General features: G+C 38.5%; 1 protein-coding gene across 1 annotated transcript in view; it reads left to right on the forward strand.

Annotated features, from left to right (window-relative positions):
- Positions 1-25,712, forward strand: part of fdxr (ferredoxin reductase) — a 69,780-nt gene that overhangs the window by 12,881 nt on the left and 31,187 nt on the right. Inside the window, exons 4-8 of the mRNA XM_028818783.2 lie at positions 12,564-12,686; positions 14,563-14,676; positions 17,602-17,703; positions 22,669-22,776; positions 25,297-25,381. Of these exons, the coding sequence (XP_028674616.2) occupies positions 12,564-12,686; positions 14,563-14,676; positions 17,602-17,703; positions 22,669-22,776; positions 25,297-25,381 (532 nt within the window). The remainder of the gene's footprint in view (positions 1-12,563; positions 12,687-14,562; positions 14,677-17,601; positions 17,704-22,668; positions 22,777-25,296; positions 25,382-25,712) is intronic.

The raw sequence follows: 25,712 nt of genomic DNA on the forward strand, positions 1-25,712 counted from the left end.
GTGGTGGTTGAAATTCAATGTAAGCAAATGTAAACAGTTATATTTGGGAAATACAAATCTTGAATTTTAATACACAGTGGGAGATCTGAAACTCGAAAGTACCCCTTATGAGAAGGGCCTGACATTCATAGTGGGCGTAGAACCATCTGTATCCAGACTGTGTACAGAAGCAATCAAGAAAATGAATAGGATGTTGGGTTATAAAGCACAATGTGTGGAGTACAAGTTGAGGAAGGTTTTGCTTGAGTCCTATAATTCACTAGTGAGACCTTACCTGGAGTACTGTGTACAGTTTTGGTCTCCATATAACTGGGAGGAGAAAGTCCAGAGGAGAACAGCTAGGCTGATTTAGGGACTGAGAGGTATGTGCTATGAGGACAGACTGAAGGATTCAGACATATTCAGTTCAGTCAAATGGAGGTTAAGAGTGGACATGACTGAACTGCTTAAAATTAGTAAATAAGTACAGTAGATAAGTTTTTTTACTTTAACATAAATTCTACAACAAGAGCACAGGGAGACGATTAAAAACTTGTTAAAGACAGATTTTGTACAAATGTTAGTTTCTTTCTTCCTGCAGAGAAGCGTAGACAAATGGAATAAAAAATAGTTATATTTTGGAGAGCAGGACTTCAGTAACCTTCAAAACTCGATAATATTTTGGACATGCTAGGTGAATAGGATGGATGAGTTTGTTGGGCTGAATGGCCTGTTGCCATTACTGTTTTCTAAAAGGCAGTGTTTTTGCTGTATCACTCAGATCTGATTATAGGGCAGATAAGTTAATACTGTTTTTGAAACCAAATAACAAGCTTTTATCAGAAATCTGCACACCCATGTAGTGATTCTAATGTTTGCTTGTTTATGCTGGTAGTCCCATATTTTTCAAGATCAGATTCTTGATTTTCTATTTTCATTTTCTTTGTTGCTGCAGGTACCCTTATGCTGTCTTGTACACCTGTTTACATTCAATACTAAAAGATCAGCTTTTTAATGATAATTACAGTTCAGTTACTTGTTGTCTTTGATAAATAGGCCATACTAGATAACTGCCCTAGGATAGATTTCAGATTCCTGATAGCAACCCAAAACACTCCAGAATTTACTGTGTTAAGTGATGGGTAGCCTTTTTCTTTTTCTAATGTGATCAGCTGCATGATTAAAACAGTGGATAAAACCTAGTGTTATGTGATTCTTTTAAACAAAATAGTCTTGAATAATTTTAACCTTTTAGAAAATTATTTTTGTCTGGGCACTGTGGTCTAGCGGTGAAAGGTTTGGACTGTAACATACAGGACTTTTAGTGTTCACTGCTGGTACTTTGACACTAAGGACCATAAATGTAGTTGGATTCAAAAAGTATTCAGGCCCCTTCAGTTTCTGCACACTTTATTGTGTTGCAGATTGTTTTAAATGGATAAAAATGGTTGTCTATCAATCTCTACTCAATAACCCAGGCTTACATTTGTGTCTATTAAAAGTTCTGTGATGTATTTATTTTTGTTGCTGTAAAATTGAATGAATGACATTTGATCTTAGAAGCCCTTTACATCCACAGGAATGTAGTCATCCATACCTAAAAACCCTTTAATCCAATGTAACAAACAGATAGAGGCCTCTTCATAAAACAAATGTTCCTTCCAAGTTCTAGTGTAAGTTAATACATCTCTCTGAAATAACATTTTTAAAGTACAGTTGTAGTAGACCTAAATTTTCTAGATGGAAGCAAACTGAATAGAGGATGGATGGGATGCAGCGCATCTGTGAAGACATTCATATAATTTTTTTAGAATTGTAGAGTCCAGTGAATGCAAAGGTGCCTGGATGAATTTTCCATGGGACTGAATTCTATAATCGGGTGAGAAAGGAATAGAGATATTTAGCACCAAATATCAGGGTTTGGATTGGCATAGAGGAATGCAGAAAAGTACCTCTTCATAGCCGACTATGAAGTGTGATTGTGGGCATTTGTTATGTTGAGGGGTTTTTTTTTTCTGCCAGAGGCACTGGACAACTTGTTAGGATGCATGGTAGTATCAAGTATGATCTGACACTCTTTTCAAGGAAGCTTCAAATGAGCTGTGACTCGACTTCCAGCAAAACTGTGATCCAGTGCACAGCTCGCAATCAAGAGAGAAATGGTCCAGTAACCACAAAATCGACGCTTTGCTATAATCATGCCAGTCCTCTGACCTAAACCCCCATTACAAAACCTGTGGTATGAGCTGAAGAGGAGAGTTGAGAAGGATTACATGAACAAATAATGGAATAATTGTGGAACACACAAATTTGAGAAAAATGGTTTATTATTTTTCCTTTTCATCATTTTGCTTCATTTAATGTTTAGATTTTTGTTAATGTTCTTAATGAAAAATCGGTAAGAATGTCATTATTTATAGTCCTTTATTTGCTATTATTTACCAAGAGTGCTAAATTGGTGGAGGGCAATGTATATACTTATTAACAGAACTAATGCTGGGAAGAGACTGTAAAGCAAAAAAAAAAAAAAAAACTTGAAAATGTAAACGCATTGGAGAGGATTTAAGGGATTAATCAGTTGTACTTAAGAGTAATTTAAACATACTTGGCTGATCAAAGAATATGCCAGAAATAAGTTGGTTTTCTGACATGATTTGAGTTGAAATAGCATCTGCCGACACCTGCATTGTAAGGCTGTGAAACTGTACGAAGATCTAGCAGCGTTAGTCTAGGCAAGGAGTGATGATCGGCTGTCTGGGGTACTGTTGTTTGCAGCCTTGTAAAAGACTGCATTAGAGGTTTTGAGATGTTTAGAGAAAAGCTTTTGTAAGTAAGCAGTAACGTGTCAATTGCAATTGTCTAGACTCAAGCTGAAGTATCTTGAGACTGTTGGTTTGTTAATGCTACCGTCAGTAAACTGATTGAACTGGGATATATAGTATGCGATTGCATGTGATAACATAACACTTCTCACACTGTCTGGCACCATTAATAGTGAGTGCAACAAACGTCTACTAACAAGTTCAAATCCAGGTTTTAAAAAAAACAAAAAAAAAAAAAAAAACACCCTGTAATAACTATAGCTCTGGTTGGCATGGCTAGAAAATGAGACTTGTATGATATGTTTTCTTTCCCAAAGATATGGTCACGTGTATAGAGTTTAATGAAATTCTTCCTTGCGTGTACTGAGGTAGGGACGTCAAACTTGGATCCTGGAGGGCTGCAATTGCTGTAGATTTCCTTCTGGCCCCTTTCTTTATTAGTACTCAATTACTATTGATAATGGAAACAGATTTCTTTGTTTTCCTTGATTAAAAGTTGGGCAATAATGAGTTACAAAGAGAGCCAACACATGACAGGGTGACCTGATCTGATTTGCACCTGTATGGCCATCAAACATCTATTTCAATTAAATATTTTGAAAGAGATAGAAATTAAGGTCTGCAAAATGAAGATCTGCTCTGGTGGTGCTGTCAAGGAGGTAAAAAAGGAAATGTTTTGGAAATCTCAGGTCTGGCAGAAGGAGGACACGAACAAGCCATAGAACTAAATAACGGATTTCATTAACAAAAAATAATTGGCTTCTAATTTAGAAACTTGTTGGAGTTTGAGGCCCTTGACTTATTTGTTGTCTCCTTTTGGCCTCTAGTTAAGGTAAAAAGTAACACGAGGTCAGAGTTGCAAAAGAGCAGTTCAATTAAAGTTAGTCCAAAAGATGTCTGATCAGTTAGCAGCAGTTATTGATCACTAATTAAAGTGGCTGAAATGCCACTGCAGCCCTCTGGACTCTGAGTTTGACACCCCTGTGTGAAGCAATGTGCAACACATTGTCACTTTCGAGCACCAAATCGGAGAGTATTACTACTTTGAAAGTTCTAACCTCCTTGTCTCAAGCTTCCCTTTAATGTCAGCAAAGCCAAGAAACTTGTCATAGACCTCGGGAAGCAGACCTCACTTCCACCTACTGTAGGTCGGCAAGTGTGTTGTGGAGTAGCTGTAAATTTTAGATTGACAATGAGTGTAATAAAATGGCTAAAAATTGATATCTTTGCATATTACATTGTGTTAAATAAAGTAATGAACTGGTTGTACTTTATTTTACTCCTCTGGATTCTGGCACTGGGTTGTCAGTGATTTTAAAAAAAAAAAATAAAAAAAAAAACAATTCGACAGCAGCTGCGATGCAACATGTAGACATACATTTGAAGGATTTAAAATTTATTTGCATGTTCCAGTGAGATCAGCAGAGGGCAGAGTAAAAGGAGTTCATTTGCATTATTATCAAATATTTTCTGTGTGCTTTGGTTAAGCAGATGTCCACACTAGAGACACTAAATCAAATGTTTATTTACTATATTCTGTAAAGGGGGGCGGCAGCCTTATATTCTGTGGGAAATGGTTCTTTTACTCAATACCACAGCTTGCAACCACATTTTTTTCCCACCAAAACCCAAAGCAGCAATGGACTCTTAAAAAAACTTATACTTTTCCTGGCATAATGCCTAGTTAACTTTCTAATATGGATACCTATGAAAGACACAGAAATGCAGTACATAATCTTTGGAGCAAGAGTCTCTGGTTCACTTTAGGCGCACACACTCTTGGTCTGCATACAACTCTGTCAGCGGATTCCTGGTAGAGTCTGTGAAATGTCCAAATTGCAGGCCAGCAGAACGATGAACATGGTGGCAGTCAAGCAACAACCATCAAAAATCCAGCCAGACAATGGTGGCCGTTTTTATAAATTTGTGCAAACACATAGTGTAATTAAAAATGTTGTTATGAAAGGTCTTTAGAACTTACTAGTCTGCAGCCAATGAGAACATTTAAATGTGAGAAACAGACAACAACGTTTATTTCTATAGCACATTTTCATACAAATGATGTAGCTCAAAGTGCTTTACATAATGCAGGGCTCCAGGCAGAAAAAAAAATTTGGGAGCCATTGGCTCCTAAACCCAAAATATTTAGGAGCCAAATGCTTTTTTTGTGAGCCATAATCTGTACCGCATGCCAAATGTGAAATAAACAAATAATATTTACTTGTATTGTTTGTTTGTTTCTTCGGTCTACCTCACACTGCCTTTCCTTTCTCCTATCTGAGCTATTTGACCTGCCTACTAGTGTCCTCTGCAAGGTCTTACAGATAATAACAGAAGAATAAATGACACACAAATGTGAACAGTGCAAGTGTTTACTAATAAGCAATACTTCAAGTCCAGAGTCTTATACACAACATGTGTAAGGAACACTACAAATACAAACACTGAAAATGTCTTACACATAATAACACAAGAATTAACACCATAACAAACATTATAAACAATCCATTTCTGAAATAATCATTTCACAATGAGTGTACAAATGTAAAGAAATTAATTACTCTTCAAGTTCACTGTCACTAACCATCACAATGTCAGCATCATTAGGCCAGCCAGTATACTTTGGTCTGCGCTTTTTTTTGCTGGTTGACAACCAGTGCTTTACACTGGGCTCTGGGTCAAAAAGTTCAAATGTAGGGCCCTCTGTACTGATCCTTACCAAGTCTTCCAGTGTTTCTACACTTAGGGAGTTGTGCACTTTTGATTTTATTCTGTTTTGTGCTGAAAATCCTCGCTCACACTGAGCTGTAGATATCGGAAGCACCAGCATTATTTCGACTAAGTGAAGCAGATTTTTAAAATCTGTACAGAACGGCTTCTAGTGCAGCATCACTGTCCATAGGTCACCGTAAGTCTTATCCATAAACTGACCCTTCACTAATATTTTCAACACTAGCCATTACTTCTGCACAGCTGTGACATCACAGCCATTGTTTGATAAGAGCTCCCTGTACCATTTAACAAGTGTGTCTATCTCACACTTGCCATAGCTATCAATGTCCTCTGGTCATGCATCATGACAAAACACTGAAAATGACTTGATGATTTCTGATCCCTTTGAATGTCCGTGCTGTGTAACACTTGACATCATGTTTGCAAACCTGATCTCCAATTCTTTAACAGTAATGTCAACTGTTTTTTCAATTGCGGCCTTTAGATCACTTCTGAATGTGGCCTGATTTTGGGGGCCTTTCAATTTAACATTTTGGAAGGTTATGACTGTGTGGCTACTTGCAGCCCTCTCACCCCTGCTTGTTGATGACCCTTCCTGTTGCACTGAACCTTCAGGCTGAGAACCTATGTGCTGTAAGAATCCCTGCAGCTTCCCTTCTCTCAAAGCATTTTCCTTCAATCCTTGTTACCACACAGCCCACAATTGCAGCAACTGCCTGAGGAAGTATAAGAGAATTTTTTTGAAGTGTAAGGCTCAGCTTTGAGACCTCTGAAAAAAGGTCATGTAAAAAGTGACAAAAGGCAACGAAAGACAGGCTTTCCATTTGCTGAACAATGTGTTTGGCTCTTCCCTTTATGTCTGTTTTTGTACATGACAGCAAGGTTCTCCATATGATGATGCACAGCAGTGTACTTCCCCTGACCTGTTGCATAGTTTGAATGGAGAAAAACAGAGTGCCCGATTTAAATGTGTGGAAACCAGCGCTGAGTTTTTACTGCTGATGGGTTTCGTACTGTGCATCCTAACTCTGCTCCTATAGCCTTCAGCTCCCGCTTGCTTTTGGGACTGAAATGATACGTTTTCCACACTAGTTGTAGAAGGTCATAAACATTTTCAATCATTGGCACTGACCTTTGTGTGTTTAGCATTGCCAGTTCCAGCCGATGGGGTAGACAGTGGAAAGACAGAGCATGTTCACCTATCTCTTTTCTGAAAAGTGCCCCTATTCCCCCTGTTGCACTCATGTTCACGCTTGCACCATCTGCTCCAAAAGCACTCTTTATGTACCCACCAATTTGGGTTGGTTGGGTCAGCATTCTGAAGCAGTGATTTAATGGTGTTTTGAATCCCTTCTGCATGACCATAATCAATCTCAGCCAAACCTACTAGATGAGTCTTCGGTGTTCCATCAGATACATACCTACAGTATGTGATGACTGTCTTTCCCTGAGACATCTGTTCCACAATCAGTTATAACAGAGATGTAGTTTACCTTTAAAGCTTCTTCCAGCACATTACGTTTTAATTCATCAGCAATGCAACCTACAAACTCTGCACATGCTGTATCATTATCATATGTTTTTGACACATCCATGCCATTCTTCTTCATCAGCAGAATTTGATGGTATTTCTTCCAGTACAATCATATATGCTGCATTGAATTTTATTTTTCATTCTTTCATCTCATTTTCTGTCACTTTCTCACAAGCACGTTGCACTGCCTTTGCTATGGGGGTGTCACGAGGAACAGACCTAGCGATCACACAGTCTCTGGCATTCTTGTGTTTCTTACTCTCACCATGCTTTTTCAGTTTCCTTTTTAAAATGGCTCGTACCACAAATGAATTCTGTTTTACCAGCAATTTCTTGTCGGGCTTGTGCACAAAAGCTGCAATACATCTTTCCCTTGTCATACTGTAACCAAGCGAACTCCTATAACCAAGCCGCTTTAAACTGTCTTACAGGCGTCAGATCCGCGGGCGCAGAAGACTTTGCTAACGGGACGGAGTTGTCATCCTTTAATAACTGTACATTTCCGGACGCCGGTGGCTGTACCTCAGATAACCAAATGACTGAATTATCTTCGGATCGTTCAGAAGTAGACCAGGCAGGATTTGGACGAGTGGGCATTGAGAAAAAAGTCGGAAATATTTAGTTTGGCCATTTTGCGTGTTACGTGGAAAGTTAGGACGGAATTCGAGGAGTAGTCGTGGCCCGATTCTCTTCTATTTCAGATCCCTATCCGCAGCAGTTAGCGAGATGACGTTTAAAGGCGAGTGGGCGTGTCAGATCATGCCTCGCGTCGGTTTGGCTTTAATCACGTGATAGTGTAATAGGAAAGGCAGATGCGGGCTGAGAGTGTTTGCACATAATTAAAAGCCGTTTTTGCTGCTTTAAATTTAAAACTTTTCTTAGATTGAGAGAGAGAGTCGCCACTGGCGACTGGAATGAAAAAAATAGTCGCAAAATAGAAAATCAAGTCGCATTGGCGACCAGGGGTTCCGAAGCCTCGAGACCACCCGGCCTCCTCTAGGCATTCTACCTAACATAAATGATCTCAAAAAGTCCTTATTGTATTCAGGGTTCACATGGAAGAACTTGATGATGACAGTCATGTGGACTTCTGACCTTTAATCCATCCATGTAGGAACAGCACTTTGCTTTGATCAGGTGGTGGCGGCGCAGATCGCCACCACAGAAAAAGAACAGAAGAGAATAACAGTGTAAAGTGTTATGAAAATGAAAATGCCTTTCTGAAGTATTATCACTAGATCTGTTTGTTTCAAGTTAAATAAACTCTCTTGTCCCAAGTTAAAAAAAAAAAAAAAAATCTTGCAATGCTTATTTAAGTATGAGCCACGTATATTATTTATGTGGTAGGTCTTTATAAAATATGCTTTCAAAAATCAGTTAATCTAGTTCAGGGTCATGTGGCACAATCTTGCAAACTTTGGAACTGAATCAAACATGTTTGATTTTTGTCAGGGTGAGTCGCAGGCTGGTTTGGCAGGGTATCTGGGTATCCAAGAGCTTAAACTGCTTAATAATCACACAGGAAAACATTATCCAGTGAAATTAATTTTCCAGAGCTTTAGTCCATCCATGTTGCATCAGTGATGCCCAGGAGTTGTTTAGTGATGTAGTAATCATGTGTTCTTTATACCTCTGTTGATTTTTGAAGTTAACATTTTTCATGAGTTTGCCAGTGCTGAGTGCTCCAATTCATTGTTTAGATTTTGCTACCCAAAAAAATTAAATGCCAGTATGTCAGATTTTACATGAAAAAGATGTGTGTCACTGTGGTGAGAAGGTTCAGTCTACCAGCCTGTACCAGTATGATAAATTACCTACCAGTTACTATCTACCAGTATGATAAATTATAAGAAAAACACGAAGATAAACCAAGTACGGAGGAGAGCACTGACAGCATGAGTTCACAATACAGAAGAATTAGAATGATGAGAACTAGAATGGAAAAAATCAATTGGAGAATACATTTTCATCTATATCTTGTTAAAATGAGGGGAAAAAGTTTTAAAGTGTAAGTTGGACATGACTGCATTTTATGAAATACAAGGCTCCTGAAACTCTGCATTAGGCTGTATTTCTCAAACTAGGTCATAAGGCACCAAATATGGCCTCAAACGAAAGAAGAAGGCGTCGCAATCTATAGAGGCCAAAATGGACCAGACTGGGGTAGTGCATTTTGGGGACGTGACGGAGAAGCAGAACTATGAAACTCCTGCTCTTAAATGACCAAAAGATTTTATCTCCAGGGTTATTTCACAAATATTCAAAATCAAGGACCAAACACAGAACAAAAAGGATTTAAGAAAGGTATGCATAGAAGGCAAGATTTACCAAAAAATAAACTTGCACAAAAACAAAGTCTGTCTGATATCCAGAAACTCTTGATCCTTATTAGAAGAAAAAGAACTTGCAAAGGCATGAATCCAAAGCCCAAGAAGAGCCAAACAGACATAAACAATTGTTAGCAGCCATTTTGTCGCCTGCTAGTTCTTAAATAGAAATGGAGTCTGTCCCCGGTTGTCATATTGCACAAATTTATGGCATAAGAAACATAACTCGACGAACCCACGCATTAGCTGAATGGAAAAAAACATAATACAGTGATTTCCCCCACTATATCGTGGTTCAGCTATCGCACCCGCTATATTGCGGAAAAATTCAATAAGTACATCCTACCTGTAGTGTACTTTGCAGCCAATTCATAACAAAGCATACAGTTTTCAGCAGTCACTACTTGTGCTAGATAAAAGTTGGTTAGAACAATATTGTAATTTATAATAATGTATATGTAACATTTAAGCAATACACTAGTAAATCATAAAACATACTGCTGCATACAGGAATATGTAGACAGTCTCAATTCATAACGAAATGTACATACGCTTTTCATTTGTCACTACAATACGTATTACAGTATTTATAATGACTAACAACTGTAAATATTGACTAAAATGCAGTAAAACATCTATGTATATAAAATGAACATTTAAGCAATACAGTACAGTAAATCATTAAATATACGTACATTGTACACTACGGTAGGCAAAGAGTTTTGTGTTACAGTACCCAGATGATTTCTTACAAGGCCCATTATTAGCTGAAAGAGGAGACTCAACCAATCAGCAGGATTTTCATTCTCTTGGGCTCTGATTGGCTGTTGCTAATGTGGTGTAATCTCGCAAGAACAGTGAGCGTGGGTCCCCGACACATCTTTGTTCTCTGCGTATCTCGTACCTTGCTTGTGGTCCAATTGTTGTGAGCAAACTTTTTGTGAACTTCTCGTTTTGTTTTAAGCCCTACGGTGGCTCCCAAGCGTTCTGCATCTTCTAAGCCTTCTGGTAGTAGTTAGCCTAAGCGCCAGTGGAAGACCTTGACCATTCAGGAAAAGGTAAAACTCCTGGATATGCTTCAGGAAGGAAAGCTTAACGTGGACATCGCTCACCATTACAAGTTTTAAATGTGTTTAAAGTGTGTGGGAGGGGTATTTTAAGGCTTAAACTATAAAACATTTTATTTACAATAGACCCCCGCGAAGTCGCAGCTCAGGGTTCGCGGACTTGGTCGTTCGCGGATTTTTCCTTAGAACCTAACTATTAATTGTTTGCGGAAAGCGCAAATATCCTCCGCAATTTTTTATGGCTTTTTTCGTGGTAATACTGTGCTGTAGAGAGAACAGGAAGCAACCGGCTAAGGGATACGCGGGTTGAGATAGTGAAAGTAGCCAATCCGAGAGCGTTATTCATTTCTCCTTGATGCTGATTAACTGCTGCCCTGTGATGCGTCTCCAGCTGAATGTCCTTGTGTTTTCCACTTTGTTGTTGTATTCATTTTGTTAATCTTAAACGAACAAGATGACGGCGAAACACCGTGCACCTTCTAAGGCTTCTGGCACTGAGCCTAAGCGCCAGAAAAAGTTTAAAACACTCCAGGAGAAGGTTGAAGTACTAGATTTGCTCTGGGAACTAAAAAGTTATGCTGCATTTTTGCGCCACTATGGCATTAATGAAAGCACCACACGCTACATAAAGAACGAAGCAGCGATCTGGAGTACCGTATCTGTAAGTTTCTGTGATAGTGCCAAAAAGGTAACGACTGTAAGGAATAAAAATATCGTCGGGATGGAATCTGCCTTGGCATCGTGGATCACCGACTGCAGGAAGATGAACATTCCCTTAGATGGTAACATAATCCGTGAGAAAGCACGGAAGTTGTACCAGCAGTTTGCTACAGGGGACAATGTAGCAACTTCCCATCACAATGTGCCTGAAACCTATAAAGAAAAGCCAGCACAAAACCCCACCAGAAGAAGACCCATCCAAAGATACAACTCCTCCTGAAGAAGAGGCGCCACCCGAGGAGTTTTAAATCCTCTGCATTGTACTGCACAGCTACTTCATCATCATCATCATCAATATCATTCACCATTGGTGAGTACCCGTACATTTTACTGTATTTTAATTAAATGAAATTATTATGCATTTACTCATACCAAAGAAAACGCGCTTGCATGAATTACAGTATGTATAGTGGTAACATCAGTATTTTACATTCTAGCACCGCGGGAGACATAGCAGTACAGTACTGTACAGTATACGGGTTTAACTTTGCATTCTGTTTTTAGGTAATGTATTAAGGTAATTTTTTAGGTAATGTATTAAGCTGAGTTTGCAATAAAATTAAAGTGCTTTGGGGACATACTGTATTTAGGATTTAAACTATAAAAATAGGAATTTAAAAGGCATTTTTTTAACCACATCCAAAAGTTGCGGTTTTTCACAATTCACGTGTGCTTTAGAAACGTAACCCCCGCAAATTTTGGGGGTGTACTGTATATGGTCTTTCTATATTGCAGATTTTCACCTATCACTGATCCGTCTGGAACGTAACTTCCGCAATAGGTGGGGGATCTCTGTACACAAAATACTAAATAAAGACTAATAGACTAGAAAAAGGAGAAAGCCACATGCTATGAGTGTTTGCAAAGAGCTACATTACAAAGCTTTAGATTTGTGAGATTCTCAGAATTTCTAACAAGTCTGAAAGTTGGTACACAGGAGGCAACAGTGAAAGGTAATGGGGTGTTGGACTTAACAGCTTTTGTAAGTCTGTAGCAGAGTTTTGAAGAACATCTAATATTGTTTGGGAATTCAGTGTACTTTATCGAGTCGAGGGGGTGTAGTGTTCATGATCGTGGGGTGTTCATGCATGAGTTTCTGCAGTAGCGTTTTTTGAATTTATAATCTGTTGCTACTTTAAGAAGAACACTTAAAAATGTTAAATGATAGAATTGATGCACCACACATCTGTTTACATGCATAACTTTTGTAATCCATTGAAAGAATAGTATCCTGAAAGCCTCTTCCACTTAGCAAATAATATCTGATTTTTTTTGACACTGTATGAGATAGCAGTGCATGCCATCATTCAGAAAGGGGTCAATTGCATTTGCTTTTTCTTTAAGATGTCTAATGTTTGTTTTTTTTTGGCTTCTACTACAGAATGTAATCAACACCTTCACTCAGACAGCTCACCTGGAACGCTGTGAATTTTTTGGCAATGTTACAATCGGATCAGATATTACAATGGAAGAACTAAAAATGGCTTATCATGCAGTGATCTTGGTATGTGGAGTATGTCTGCAGAAGTTGCCTACTGTTGAGAATCGCCCCATGTTTATCTTCCCCACTGTCTACAGCTGTTATGCTTTTCTTTATTTCATCTTCTTCCAAACCAAACAGTTTTGTCCAGGCTATATATAGCAACCACTTTTGATAAAATTGTACATCCATTCTCATGGTAATAATGGGGGAGCGGGAAGAAAGAGGTCGTTCTCTGTCCCAGAGGTATCGTGCACAAGGTGGGCGGGCAGGTGTTTTAAAGGATATAGTTATATATGTACCCTCCTTCACAGACCATTTAAATGATTAACTTATAACACACGTATTTGGGATGTGGGGGAAACTTCTGAGTAACCCCAAGAAAATTCCATGCAGTTGAGGAAAAGAAGCAAATCCTCACCTAGTCACTGCCTGTATGGAATTCACACTGGGGCTGTTGCAGCTTTGAGGCAACACAATGCCACCTGTATGGTTGCATATTTTAAACAGCCATACCACCTGCACTTCAGAATAGGTAATCCATTTGAAACTAAGCATGTCCGGCTCTGGCCAGTACTTAGGTGGGAAATCATCTACAAAAAGCTTAGCTTGCTGCTGGAAGAGGTATTGGTTATGCCATCAGGGGGTTCTTACCCTGTGCTCTGTGTGTGGATCCTAATGCCTCAGAGCAATGTGGAGCACACTGTATGATAAAAATTGTCCCTGTCCTTTGGGTGAGACATAAAATTGGGGTCCTGAATCTGTGATCATAAAAATATCACTTTGCACCTTTTAAAATGAGCAGGTGTTTCTCGATGTCCTGGTTAAGCAGATCACAATGGCCTGGTCATTCTGATGCCTTAGTCATCCCTTCTTCCTTACTTGCTAACTCTCTGTCTCATCCCCACCTGACAGCTAATGTGTGGCAAGTGTGGCGGCACAAGACTCCTCCAGGTGAATACTGCACATTGGTGATGATTGAAGTTGTTCCCTAGTATTTATGAAAAGCACTATATAAATGAAATTAAAAATGTATAAAAATGTAAACGGTTGAACAGCTGTAAAGGTTATTAATTTTAGAAGGTATTTAAAATGAATGTCACCTTTAATCATATTATTAAGCTTGTACAGATTAAAAAAAAAAAAACATAAGTTTAAGCAGATTTGAATATAAAATAATTCTAAGGCAGTATCACTAGGACAGGGGTCGTGGGTGCAGGGCAGCAGCCAGGCCAGGAAATTACACATTCTCTTGTCCAAGTTCTACTTTGTACCTTTTTTCTCATCTAATAAAGAAATGGGTAAACTAGTTTCTGGCTGAAGGTTTTCATTTCAGACAAAGAACCTTTCCAAATTTACTTTGAGGCCATGTTAATGCAGGTCCTCCTGACCAACTCTGCTCCTTGATATCCAACTCCTTTTTTCCAAAAATTCAGTTAAGATTTGTATTGATATTGAGATCACTTGCCTGTTGTAAATATAAATGGCAGATAATTCATATCTTCATTACACTCCTGTTTGCCTATCAAAAAGTCACTTAGGTCGCTTTCTTTTGAATAGATCATCTAACTCCAAAATAAAGAAACAAGAAATGGAAAGGTGATATGAAGTAAGCATGAATATATAATTTAACACCAAATAAAAGTACATTTCACACTAAAAGAGAAATTCACTTAATTTTTGCCCATTAATGACTATTTGTTTATCAGATTTTTCCTGTTAACTGAAATGAATACCTGCATCACCTTGGGACCAAGTTTGCCAGATTATGCACTACCAGTTGTGATCCTTTCTAAAGCAGCTCTGCCAGGCTTTCATATTAATGATATTCACATTGAAGTTTCCTTTTTTTTTTCCCCTCATTTTAATTATAAAACATTTCCTTTAAATATTTTCACAGTGCTATGGAGCAGAAGGTAGCAGAAGCTTGGGTGTGCCAGGGGAGAAACTTTCTGGTGTTTATTCCGCAAAAGACTTTGTGGGATGGTACAATGGACTCCCAGCAAATAAAGATGTAAGTCCATAGCAGGTTTACAGATTATTGACACATGCATTTAGAAATGTGCAGACCCTATAAAAACTATTCACCTCCTTGGATGTAATGTTACAAAACATTGAATCACAGTGAATTTTGTGTGTGTGTGTGTTTATTTATTTATTTTTTTTACTTAATTTATTTTTTTACCTAATCAAAAGGAAAGACTCTCTAATGCCAGAGTAAAAATGCATCTCTGAAGTGGTCTAAATTAATTACAAATGTAAATCTCAAAATAATCTCTTAAGTACTCTTCCTCCTTTAGTGTAGCACATATAAATGATCACTTGTGCAGCCAATTGGTTTTAGAAGACAGAATTAGCACAGTTGAGGTCATCTGTCTGGGGTGCCAGTTGATTGTATAATAAATGCATCTGAATGTAAAAAGGCCAACTTGTGTGGAGTCAACATGGTGGGCTAGCCTACACTATAAAGATAAGACTCCAAGCAACTCCGTGAAAAAGGGATTCAAAAGTACAAGTCAGAGGATGGATACCAGAAAATATCCATGTTACTAAATATCCCTTAGAGAACTGGAAATAACATTGCATAACTATAAATCTGTCAAGAGCAGGTAGTCTACTGAAACTAAGTGATTGTGCAAGAAGATAAAAAGTGGGGGAAGCCACCAAGAGACCTCTGAGAACTCTGAATGAGTTATAAGCTACAGTGGTTGAGACCGGAGAGAATGTGAAGACAACAGCTGGACCAGATGTTCTACCACTTACAGCTTGATGGGAGACTGTCAAAGAGAAAAAAACTTGCATGACAAAACATGGTGTTTAGTCTGATGGCCAGTATAACACTGCACATTATCACAAACACACCATCATCCTAGTGAAACATGGTGGTGGCTGTTTCAGGCTGTGGGATGCTTCTCTGCAACAGGCTGTGAAATACTTCTCAGAGGGAATGAATGAATGAAGCAAAACAAGGGGAAATCCCGGAGGAAAACCCGCACCTTAGGAGAAGATTGTCTTTTCATCAAAACAACAACCACCAGCATAAAGCCAAAGCTGCACAGGAATGGCTTCAAAACAACAATGTCAACATCCTGGAGTGGCCAAGTCAGAGTCCAGATTTAAATTCACTTAAGAATTTGTTAGTCAACAGCCTTTGTCAAGTCCAGCCACAATCACCATGACATCTGACAGGACTTCAGCAGTTTGGTGAATAAAAAAAGAAGAGAAATAGCAGAGTGCAGATGTGTAAAGTTGATGGAGAGGGACATGCACACAGGCTCAAGGCTATCATGGTGCCAACTGCCCTAATGTCAAGCTGTTTGCCTGCCTAAGGAAAAATCATCTGTGTTAGAGGAGCACTGGAATACTCGGGTAGAAGGCTCCTTTCATCAGATCGGCTGGCCCAGCTGTCTCTCTGCTGTGGAATGGCCACTAGTGGGGAGGCAGCTTAATGGTAGAGGTCTCCAAGACCGAATCAAATCCTATTATGTGATATAATCTACTCTTGCATTTTGCTTTGTACTCGTACAATTACAATTGTACTATTGTATTGAGGATTACTTGTGTTTACCCTATTTTTTGGGAGTTTTTGGTTGTCTCCGTTAGAGAGTCAAGTCTTGCGGGGTTGTTTAAAAAAAACGGCCTGATTAAGACTATTGTGGCGTGTGTGTGTTTTGGGCTGTACGAAAATAAATTTTCATGGCTTCCAAAGGTGCATCTGCTAAGTACTGGTGTAAAGGAGCTGAATACATATGTAATCTATTTATTCTGTGCTTTATAGTTGTTAATAATTCAGACCCCTTTACAGAGATCTGCTGTCACTTTAATATTAAAGAATTTTGTTTTGTTTTTTTTCTGTTGACCAACGTCAAAACAGTTTTATAAACTCCACTGTGATTCATTGTTGTATAACAATAAAACTTCAGATCTTCCAACAAGGGTGAAACTTTTTTTTTTTTTAGGCACTGTAGTTAATATGTGGAATTCAATTATGGTATGAAGAGATGCCCATTTTTATGAATGGTAGGTAAAAAACTGCAAAGAAAATATATTTTACTTAATGTATTATCAGAGTTTGCTTGCTGTTGTATCCCATTGGTAAAGACTCCTGCTTTTTTAATATTTTAAACACTTTTTTCTCTAATGCCTTTCACATTTGAATGTTATTCTAAACCCATCACATGTCTAGTGCTCAGTTATTTTTAAGAGAGGGAAATTGACATAATTGGATTGCAGGAAGATTAAGTGATTTCCCCCCATCTGGGATCACCAAGTCATTAGAGGGAGTTAGAACTGCAATGGTGTAGTTGTCTAATGATTTAGGAACTTCCTTTGCTTTCCTTGGTATTTTGTGCCGTGTGACCTTCTTATTTTAAATTGCTCTTTGTGTTGAACACCACCCACATGAGTCCCAGTTTATTTTTTTAGACCATTTTAGAAAGATTTTAATGAGAACAGGCCATTCAGCCCAAAAAGACTATTTGCTTATCATTTTATACAATATTTTTTGTAATTGTAACACTCTTTTTAATATGCAGTTATTTCTGCCTAAATACAACAAATATGAATATTATACTTTTCATACATTTTTAGAAACTGTTGAATTCAGTTCACGGCGTCTGTCCTACCCTGACAGGATTCTACCCTGGATTGGTAGAAAATCCATGGCAGGGCAATTACCCACACTCACTTGTAAGGAGCACTTAGAGGTGCCATTCAACGTAGCACACACATTTTTGGAGTATATGATAAAAAGTTACCTACAAAAAACACACAGGGTGAATTTTTTAAATCCATACAGATGGCGTCTATTCTGGAAATTTAGAGCCACTTTACCACTGTGCTACCCATTGGGATTAATAAAGTATCTATCTATCTATCTACTTTGTAGTTTTATGAATCCAAAATTCATAAAGCTTTTTTATTTTCTTCTCCTTAAAAGCTAAACCCTGACCTGAGTAGTGATGCTGTTGTGATTCTTGGACAGGGTAATGTGGCCTTGGATGTTGCAAGGATTCTCCTTTCCCCTGTAGAACTTCTCAAGGTTTGTTCACAAGATTACTTTGTAATGTATTTCCATCTCTTCTCACACTGACTATATTTATATTGTGTGCGTGTGTTTATTCCTCCTCCATTTGTCAAATCAGCTACACACCAACCTTTTGGGGTTTGCAGATTTTTTTTCTTTTTCTTTAAAGTTATAGTGTATATGAAATGAATTGATAAAGCCATGTGGATATTTAATTAAAATTGTAATTTTTTATGTAGTCTTGCCTAATACATTTTTGAAAACTTGCTTCATTGACTTCCATACAACCTGCTTAATCTGGACACTGTCTGCAATACTGCTGTAAAAACTGTTTTATCACATATTATGATAAGCTGCTTTGCAGCCAGTGGTACACAAAGGGTTGGGGGGCAGACAAAGTTGAAACATATATGCACACTCTCAGTATTTTAAATTCCAGGTTCTTTAAAAATTACCAAAATGAAATAGAACATTGGTGCCACAGTACAGGAGAAGCACCTGGCACTTTTCGGAGGGTTAGAGAAGAAAGCCCTTATTGACAATGGGAGTGTACATATTGTACATAGCCATGCAAGGCTGAGAAGAAGAGTGCCATTGGGGGCTGTAGACCTTTAGGCCTGTGAGGATGTGTAGGCTTGGCAAGAAGACCTCCAAATGACTAGTTGGCAGCACATGGTCTCTAACTAAGAAAGCAGAAGCCATGTCATCCTTTTAGTTATGAGGGTGGTAAAGACTGGCATTATGTCCATAATTTCCTTCCAGCTGTTAAGGCAGTAGTCCCTGAATGGAAGGTTTGGGCAGATGCTTTACATTTATTTAAGCATCATTTGATACCCTGCTCTAGGACTAATTGTACAGGAATATTAATCTCCTAGGGGGAAGTGAATCCTGCTGTTCTTCTAGTCCTAGTTGGTAGGTGGTCACTCTAAGAGAGTATATAAAGGTTTGTCAGGCTAGAGCCACTGTGCATTTAGAGTCCAGAGGAGATTTGGGGGCAAAAGCTTGCTTGTAGGATATACTGAGTCTTTCTCTTTATGAGTGGTTTGGTGTCATCGTTGAATTGTTGGCAAAGCAACTTGTGTGAACTGAAGGTGGCTGTAAGGTTTTGTGCAAGTTTCATTTCCAGTGCACTTTGTTATCCCTTGTATGTGATTTGTAAAATAAATGCACAACCTATTTTGAACGTGTTAGTTTTAATTCTAAGCAGGGAGAGACACCAGATGGGCATGTATATTTCACATGATTCCTAAACATACTGATACATTGCTAAACAATGGAAGGCAAAACACTACAGGATTTCTACCTGCGAAATGTCAGTAATGTTTTAGACTAAGTTAAATGGGCACATCTTTTGATCTGTTAAAAGAATTTAAATAGTAAAATGATCGAGTTATTTGCTTTTAAGCTCAATTCACTTTTATAGTTAAACTTGTAGGGGGCTGTTCAGATGACCCCAGGCAAACCTTTTGCTGTCAGATGTTATCTCGGACATCAAATGGAGCCATCTGCTGGTCTATTCTGAAAAGTGCAGTAGCAGATTGCTGAAGTTCATTACTTACAAGTGTTTCTATACAAGGAGCATAGTGTCTGCTACTGGGGACTTAACACATTGTAGATTATAGAAGCAAGTGCATTAGAGACCGATCAAAACTGTACAAGAGCGTGGTTGTCTTTAAGACAACTCCAGTATGAGGTACACTTTTATTCAGTTCAGATGGTCTTGCACTTTTTGTTCAACTGCAGGAAAACCTCAAAACTGTTGCATAGTAGTGTGTAGTTAAATAAACTACTTTCAGAACTCTTTAGTTAATATCTATCCCAGGCAGGAAGTGGGTAGAAAGGAGAGATTCTGTAAAAGGTCAGCCATAACAAGTGTTTTCGCATATAGCAAATTTTAAATTTCCTCCCAAATGGTTTGGCTATATCCACATTACACAATAATTCTTCACATTGCATGTGTCAGGTTGCTAAAGAGGCATGCAAACTTAAGAGTTTTCAGCCATTTAAAAAAAAAAAAAACCATGCACAAAGCCTTAGTTTGCATTTTAAGTGTTTTTTTTTTTTTTTCTTACACAACTACAACACAGCAAAACCTTTTCCTTTCTTCATGTAGTCTTTTTGTATCAGAGGTAATATGTAAATAAATGTATGTTATGTGATCTTTCTAATTAACTGAGAAAACTGAAATTATCATTATTGAAATGGAGTAGACTAGATAGTCACACTGGTGGCCAGTTTTGAAATGATACTGTGTTTTATGCACAAATGCAAAGCCAATGGCTATGGTAATGTGCATGATAATGTCTTTATTGCAATTCCTCTTTCCCAAAGAAAAGTTTGCATGTGGCAACACTCTTAGTGATGCTGCTTTACTGATCCTGCGTATTCTGTGTGCAGTCTGCATATTCTTCCCATACCAGTAAGCCCGCGATTCTCGAAAGAATTGCAAATCCAAGAATGGCAATCAGTTTCTGTTCCCTCCGATATTTGGATGGATGAAATTTCATGGAGGGTGGGTGCATCCGGGGAAATGTCATTTAATTAAATAAGCATATCTGTACTAAAGCGGTTTCATTTTGTGGAGCCGTGATTCCTTTGCCTCTGCTGACACCGACTGCTGGCACAGTGGATCACAGCAAGTTTAGTTTACAGGTTGTGTTCGGGTGCTACCCACGGACTCTGGGAAGCTGCTGGGTTTGACTCTGGGGCCGCATATCCAAGAATGGCAATCACGTTCTGTTCCCTCCGATATTTGGAGGGATGAAATATCATGGAGGGTGGGTGCGTCCTGGGACAGTTCATTTCAACGCGCTTCTGTTATGGTTTTTCTTCATGCAGTCTCATTTTTGGTTTTTTTATGGCTGTGTCATGGTATATGCGGTGGTGTGGGCAGTCGCATCCGGGCAGCTGTACAACCTGGCGTGCACGCATTAGCTCAGGTTTAGTTCACAGGTCGTAGGCATGGTAAAGTTTCCATTTAATTCAATAACCCTACTTGAACTAAAGCGGTTTCTTTGTGTGGGCGCCTTCGTTCATTGTTTTTATCCATACGGGCTCGTGTTTGTATTACTAATCGTTGAGCTCCCTCCTTTTGGATACGTGCCTCCTTTGCCTGTGCTGTGTCAGAAGCGCGTTGTGGGCGCACTCGTTCATTGTGTTTATCCATACAGGCTCATTTTGTATTTCCGTTAGTTGAGCTCTTTCATTGTGGAGCTGTGATGTCTTTGCTTCTGGTGTGTCTGAAGCGCGTTGTGGGAGCCTCCGTGTATTGTTTGTATCCATGCGGTCTTGCGTGTGGTGTTTTTGAAGCGCGTTGTAGGAGCCTCAGTTTATTGTGTTTATCTATGCGGTCTCGTCTTTGTTGTTCTGTGGCTGTGTCGTTAGGTAGATTGAACATGCCACACAGACTGCTGGCACAGTAGATTAGAGCAAGTCTAGTTTACAGGTTGTGTTGTTTGGGCGCCACCTACTGACTCTGGGAAGCCGCTGCGTTTGACTCTGGGGTGCCGTGCCGCAGTGCGCATGCGCTTCGGTGCGTCCGCCGTGCATAAATTTAACTGTCGTTTAGTAATATAGATTGGCTCCCTCTTATTTTCCTATGACATCCCCAAAGACATGCATGTATGGTATTGGAAAGTCTGAAATGAAATTAGAGCAGTGTGAGTGTGTCAGCATGCATGAATAGGCCATGTAATGAAATGCTGCCTGCTTTGTTCTGCAGGGATGGACTTCAGCCCTGCTGATTTCGGAATCTGTGTGCATTTGGGTTTATATATCACAAGTCTTTGCGTGTTTGTTTCAGTATCTGGTGGTATTGAACACGTGGTAATCCCACATAACATTTGAATGCCAAAAAATGATATAGTTTCTTTATTTTTGAGTAGAAAGCCTTAATTTGTAATTCTAATGTATGGGTCTCTTAAGTGAAATTCTGTATAACGAGTAAACTGAATTGAACATTGAAATGGATTCTATGTGAGGAATGAGTTGATTTTTAAGCAGTGTTTAATGATTGTGGAATTTTCTAGAATCTCACATGACCTTGTATTGCTAACAGCATGTGACCATGAATATAAAGATGTAGCCCATATAAACAGCTTGTGAGCAGACTCGTACAATCATGTTGCTGTCTGTTTTAAGTGTTTTTTTCTTTTATTCTCTTGTGGCTGTACTTTCAAGCATATTTACACAATACAGATCTGGTTCAATTAAAGGACCAACAACTAAGCTCTAAGAAAGGTTAGTTATACAGGTATGTGCTTTATGTATATAAATATAACATTTTTATGTGCATACAGAAAATATAACATTTTGCAGTTCACCTCAGTTCAGCTGTAGGTCTGTCACTTATCTTAAATTGCAAGTAATATATCTGCCTTTTCGGTCCTGCATTTGCTCCTTTTACTAGTGGCATGAATGACCCTGTTTGGGTACAAGCCTCAATCAAAAATATTTAAGGAGATTGGATAGAACACTGAAATATTATGACAACCAGAGTCTAAATGAGAAACTGTTTCCATCAAATACACTCCTTACACCTGATGCTTGTTGAAATAGATTTAAGTGTACCTGCAGCTCTGCTTTGAATTAGCAGGTTTAGAAAATGGATGGATGGATGACTTTTTCATTGGAATGTGTGAAGTCCTACAATAAAAAAAACTTAAGAAAATATATTTTTAGAAGAATAAAACATAATTTTAAGCAGATAAGTTCTTGAAAACAGATCTGTGTTTAGCCAAAAACCTGGCTCAAATCCTCCAAAAATTAAATTAATGGCTGGTATATATTTTAGATGGATTGCTTCAGTATACAAACCAGGATCTGGAAGGCAAGTTTGGAGTCTTGCAAAAAAAAGGCAATTGATTATGAAAGTTGATGAGGAAAGCCAGCAGCCACACATGTCACATGTGCAAGCAAGGGTCACTTGCAAGGATGGCCATTACAGTTACTTTTTTTATTTTTGTTTTGTTATTGTTGCAGAAAACTGATATTACCCAGGCTTCTCTGGATTCCGTAGCAGCCTGCAAGATTAAGAGAGTTGTGATTGTAGGCAGGCGAGGCCCTCTACAAGTAGCTTGTACAATAAAGGTATGATGTTCCATTATAACTGATGACCCGGTGTTAGATTACTTTTTATTAGCAATTTGCTTGAAAGTGTTCCTCAATACTCCGGTTATACTAACTGGATCAGAGGTTAATCCAAGAGTGGACCATCTAGAGTAAAACAGGAAATATTATACATAAGTGTGTTTGCTGTTTCTTTTACATTCTACTCAAATTCCTCCACAAGCTCTTCCATTACTCACTCCCTTATCACAAGCATTATGATTCACTTTTTAAAATCGCACTTATTGCCCAAGAGGGGAACCACAAATAGGAATTCAAATACACACTGGATTCAGAAAGTATTCAGAACCCTGCACTTTCTGCATGCTTCATTTTATTGTAGATTTAATTTTAAATGGATAAATTTATTTTTTTTGCCCATCAATCTATACTTCAACCCATAATGACAATGAGAAAACAACATGTTTTCTGTAACGTTTGTAAGTTTATTAACCTCCTTTAGTGTTACATTTTTTTTTCTCAATAAAAATTGAAAGTTGTTGCATTTTTTGGCTTGAAAAGATGACATTTATTAAATCTCATCTTTCTACTGTAAAAAGTGCAAAACACTAAAAGTACAAAGTCAGAAGTGCAAAAAGTACAGTAGAATAATTATACAAATAGTAATAATGAATAATACTGTGTATACAGTAATCCCTCCTCCATCGCGGGGGTTGCGTTCCAGAGCCACCTGCGAAATAAGAAAATCTGCGAAGTAGAAACCATATGTTTATATGGTTATTTTTATATTGTCATGCTTGGGTCACAGATTTGCGCAGAAACACAGGAGGTTGTAGAGAGACAGGAACGTTATTCAAACACTGCAAACAAACATTTGTCTCTTTTTCAAAAGTTTAAACTGTGCTCCATGACAAGACAGAGATGACAGTTCCGTCTCACAATTAAAAGAATGCAAACATATCTTCCTTTTCAAAGGAGTGCGCGTCAGGAGAGAGAGAACAAAGCAAGCAGTCAAAAAAAAATCAATAGGGCTGTTTGGCTTTTAAGTATGCGAAGCACCGCGGCACAAAGCTGTTGAAGGCGGCAGCTCACACCCCCTCTGTCAGGAGCAGACAAAGAGAGAGAGAGAGCCAGAGAAAAACAGTCAAAAATCAATACGTGCCCTTTGAGCTTTTAAGTATGCGAAGCACCGTGCAGCATGTCCTTCAGGAAGCAGCTGCACACAGAAAGTAGCAACGTCCCTATCGTCTAGGTGTGCGAACAGCCCCCCTGCTCACACCCCCCTACGTCAGCGCGAGAGAGAGAGAGAGAAAGTAAGTTGGGTAGCTTCTCAGCCATCTGCCAATAGCGTCCCTTGTATGAAATCAACTGGGCAAACCAACTGAGGAAGCATGTACCAGAAATTAAAAGACCTATTGTCCGCAGAAACCCGCGAAGCAGCGAAAAATCCGCGATATATATTCAAATATGCTTACATATAAAATCCGCGATGGAGTGAAGCTGCGAAAGGCGAAGCGCGATATAGCGAGGGATCACTGTACTGTCAAAATGTGTCATTTGTATGGTACAACTTAAAGCACAGTGAAATGCACAATCTGATGTTGTATTCGGGACAACAGTAGTGTGAATCCTTGTGGATTTTCTTTCCAGACTGGTCAGCTTTTGAACAGCACACTGCACATGTGCAACTGACACACGCATCATTTTCGGATTCTTCAGAATCACTTTTTCTTACACTGACTGTTTCAATTTCACTGCCTGAAGACGGATTCACTTCGTCATCACTGCTTGTATCACTGTCAAGAGCATGCAACGCTTGGGCTGCTGAGAAATGTTTCTTACAAGACGCCATTATGAAGCTAGGAGAAGACATGCCTCCACTGTTGCCAGGATAACACTTGGGCCTGTCGCTTGTGCATGACATGCCTATATGGTTTCCTGCATTAACGCTGTTGGCACTTTTACAGCCCAAGTAATACTTGTGTCTAATGCTTATGCCAGATGCATCTATACGGTTGCCAGAGTGACACGCAGAACTAATGCTTTTAGCACTGTTTCTACAGTCCTAGTGATGCTTTGGTCTAACGATAAGGAGGTTAAAAATCAAAAACTGATATCGGTGTCAGGCAACTAGATACATAAGGGACAATGTTTGAATCTGCTTTTTCCTCCGTACTTTTTTATATCTGTGTCTGCTTCATCTGTTTAGCATTATATTTATTTCATTGTATTAATCACTGAGTCTGAACGTGACAAAACAAATCTTATTTATGTGAACCCAATTTGTAATCTACAGTAGATTAGCACCAGTCTGTCCAGAAAGTTGAATGTATCTTAATGACACTTATAGCCCTGTTATTGTTTGCAGAAGTTCTCTGGTATCCAAGCCAAAAGTTCTTATGTGTGTTTAGGGGGGTGGTTGTTTGTTTTATTATTTATACATTTCTCTTTCTCACTGTAAAATTCTAATTTCTATTCTATCAAAAGTAGCTTACTATATGTCTCATCTTTCTTTATTTTTTAAATCTTCATTTTATTTAGGAGCTTCGTGAGATGGTAAATTTACCAGGAACTAAGCCGGTCTTAGATCGCAGGGATTTTGAAGGAATCAAAGATGCATTAAAAGGTATTTGTCACTAATCTTGAAGCTTTTTTTTGACTCTCAAAATTCTAAGTTGAGATATTTCACCTTGAAGTGCCCACTTTGAATTGAATTCAGAAAATGAACGACTGTGTAAACCAATTGCAGTAAACAAAGATTATCAGTCACACTATACTGCTTTAATGCTTACACTCTTCCTGACCCTGAAACATATTTCCTCATTTAATATTCATCACATTTAGGGTTTGCAAAATTGAGACAAAATGTTCAGAGCTGCTTTCATTAATTTGTTACTCACTGATCTGATTCAAGCCAAATAGCACAAATTATTTTCTGTTTTGAAAGTTACCATTTG

The sequence above is a fragment of the Erpetoichthys calabaricus genome, chromosome 14 (assembly GCF_900747795.2).
Source record: "Erpetoichthys calabaricus chromosome 14, fErpCal1.3, whole genome shotgun sequence".
In the NCBI taxonomy this organism is placed as follows: Eukaryota; Metazoa; Chordata; class Cladistia; order Polypteriformes; family Polypteridae; genus Erpetoichthys; species Erpetoichthys calabaricus.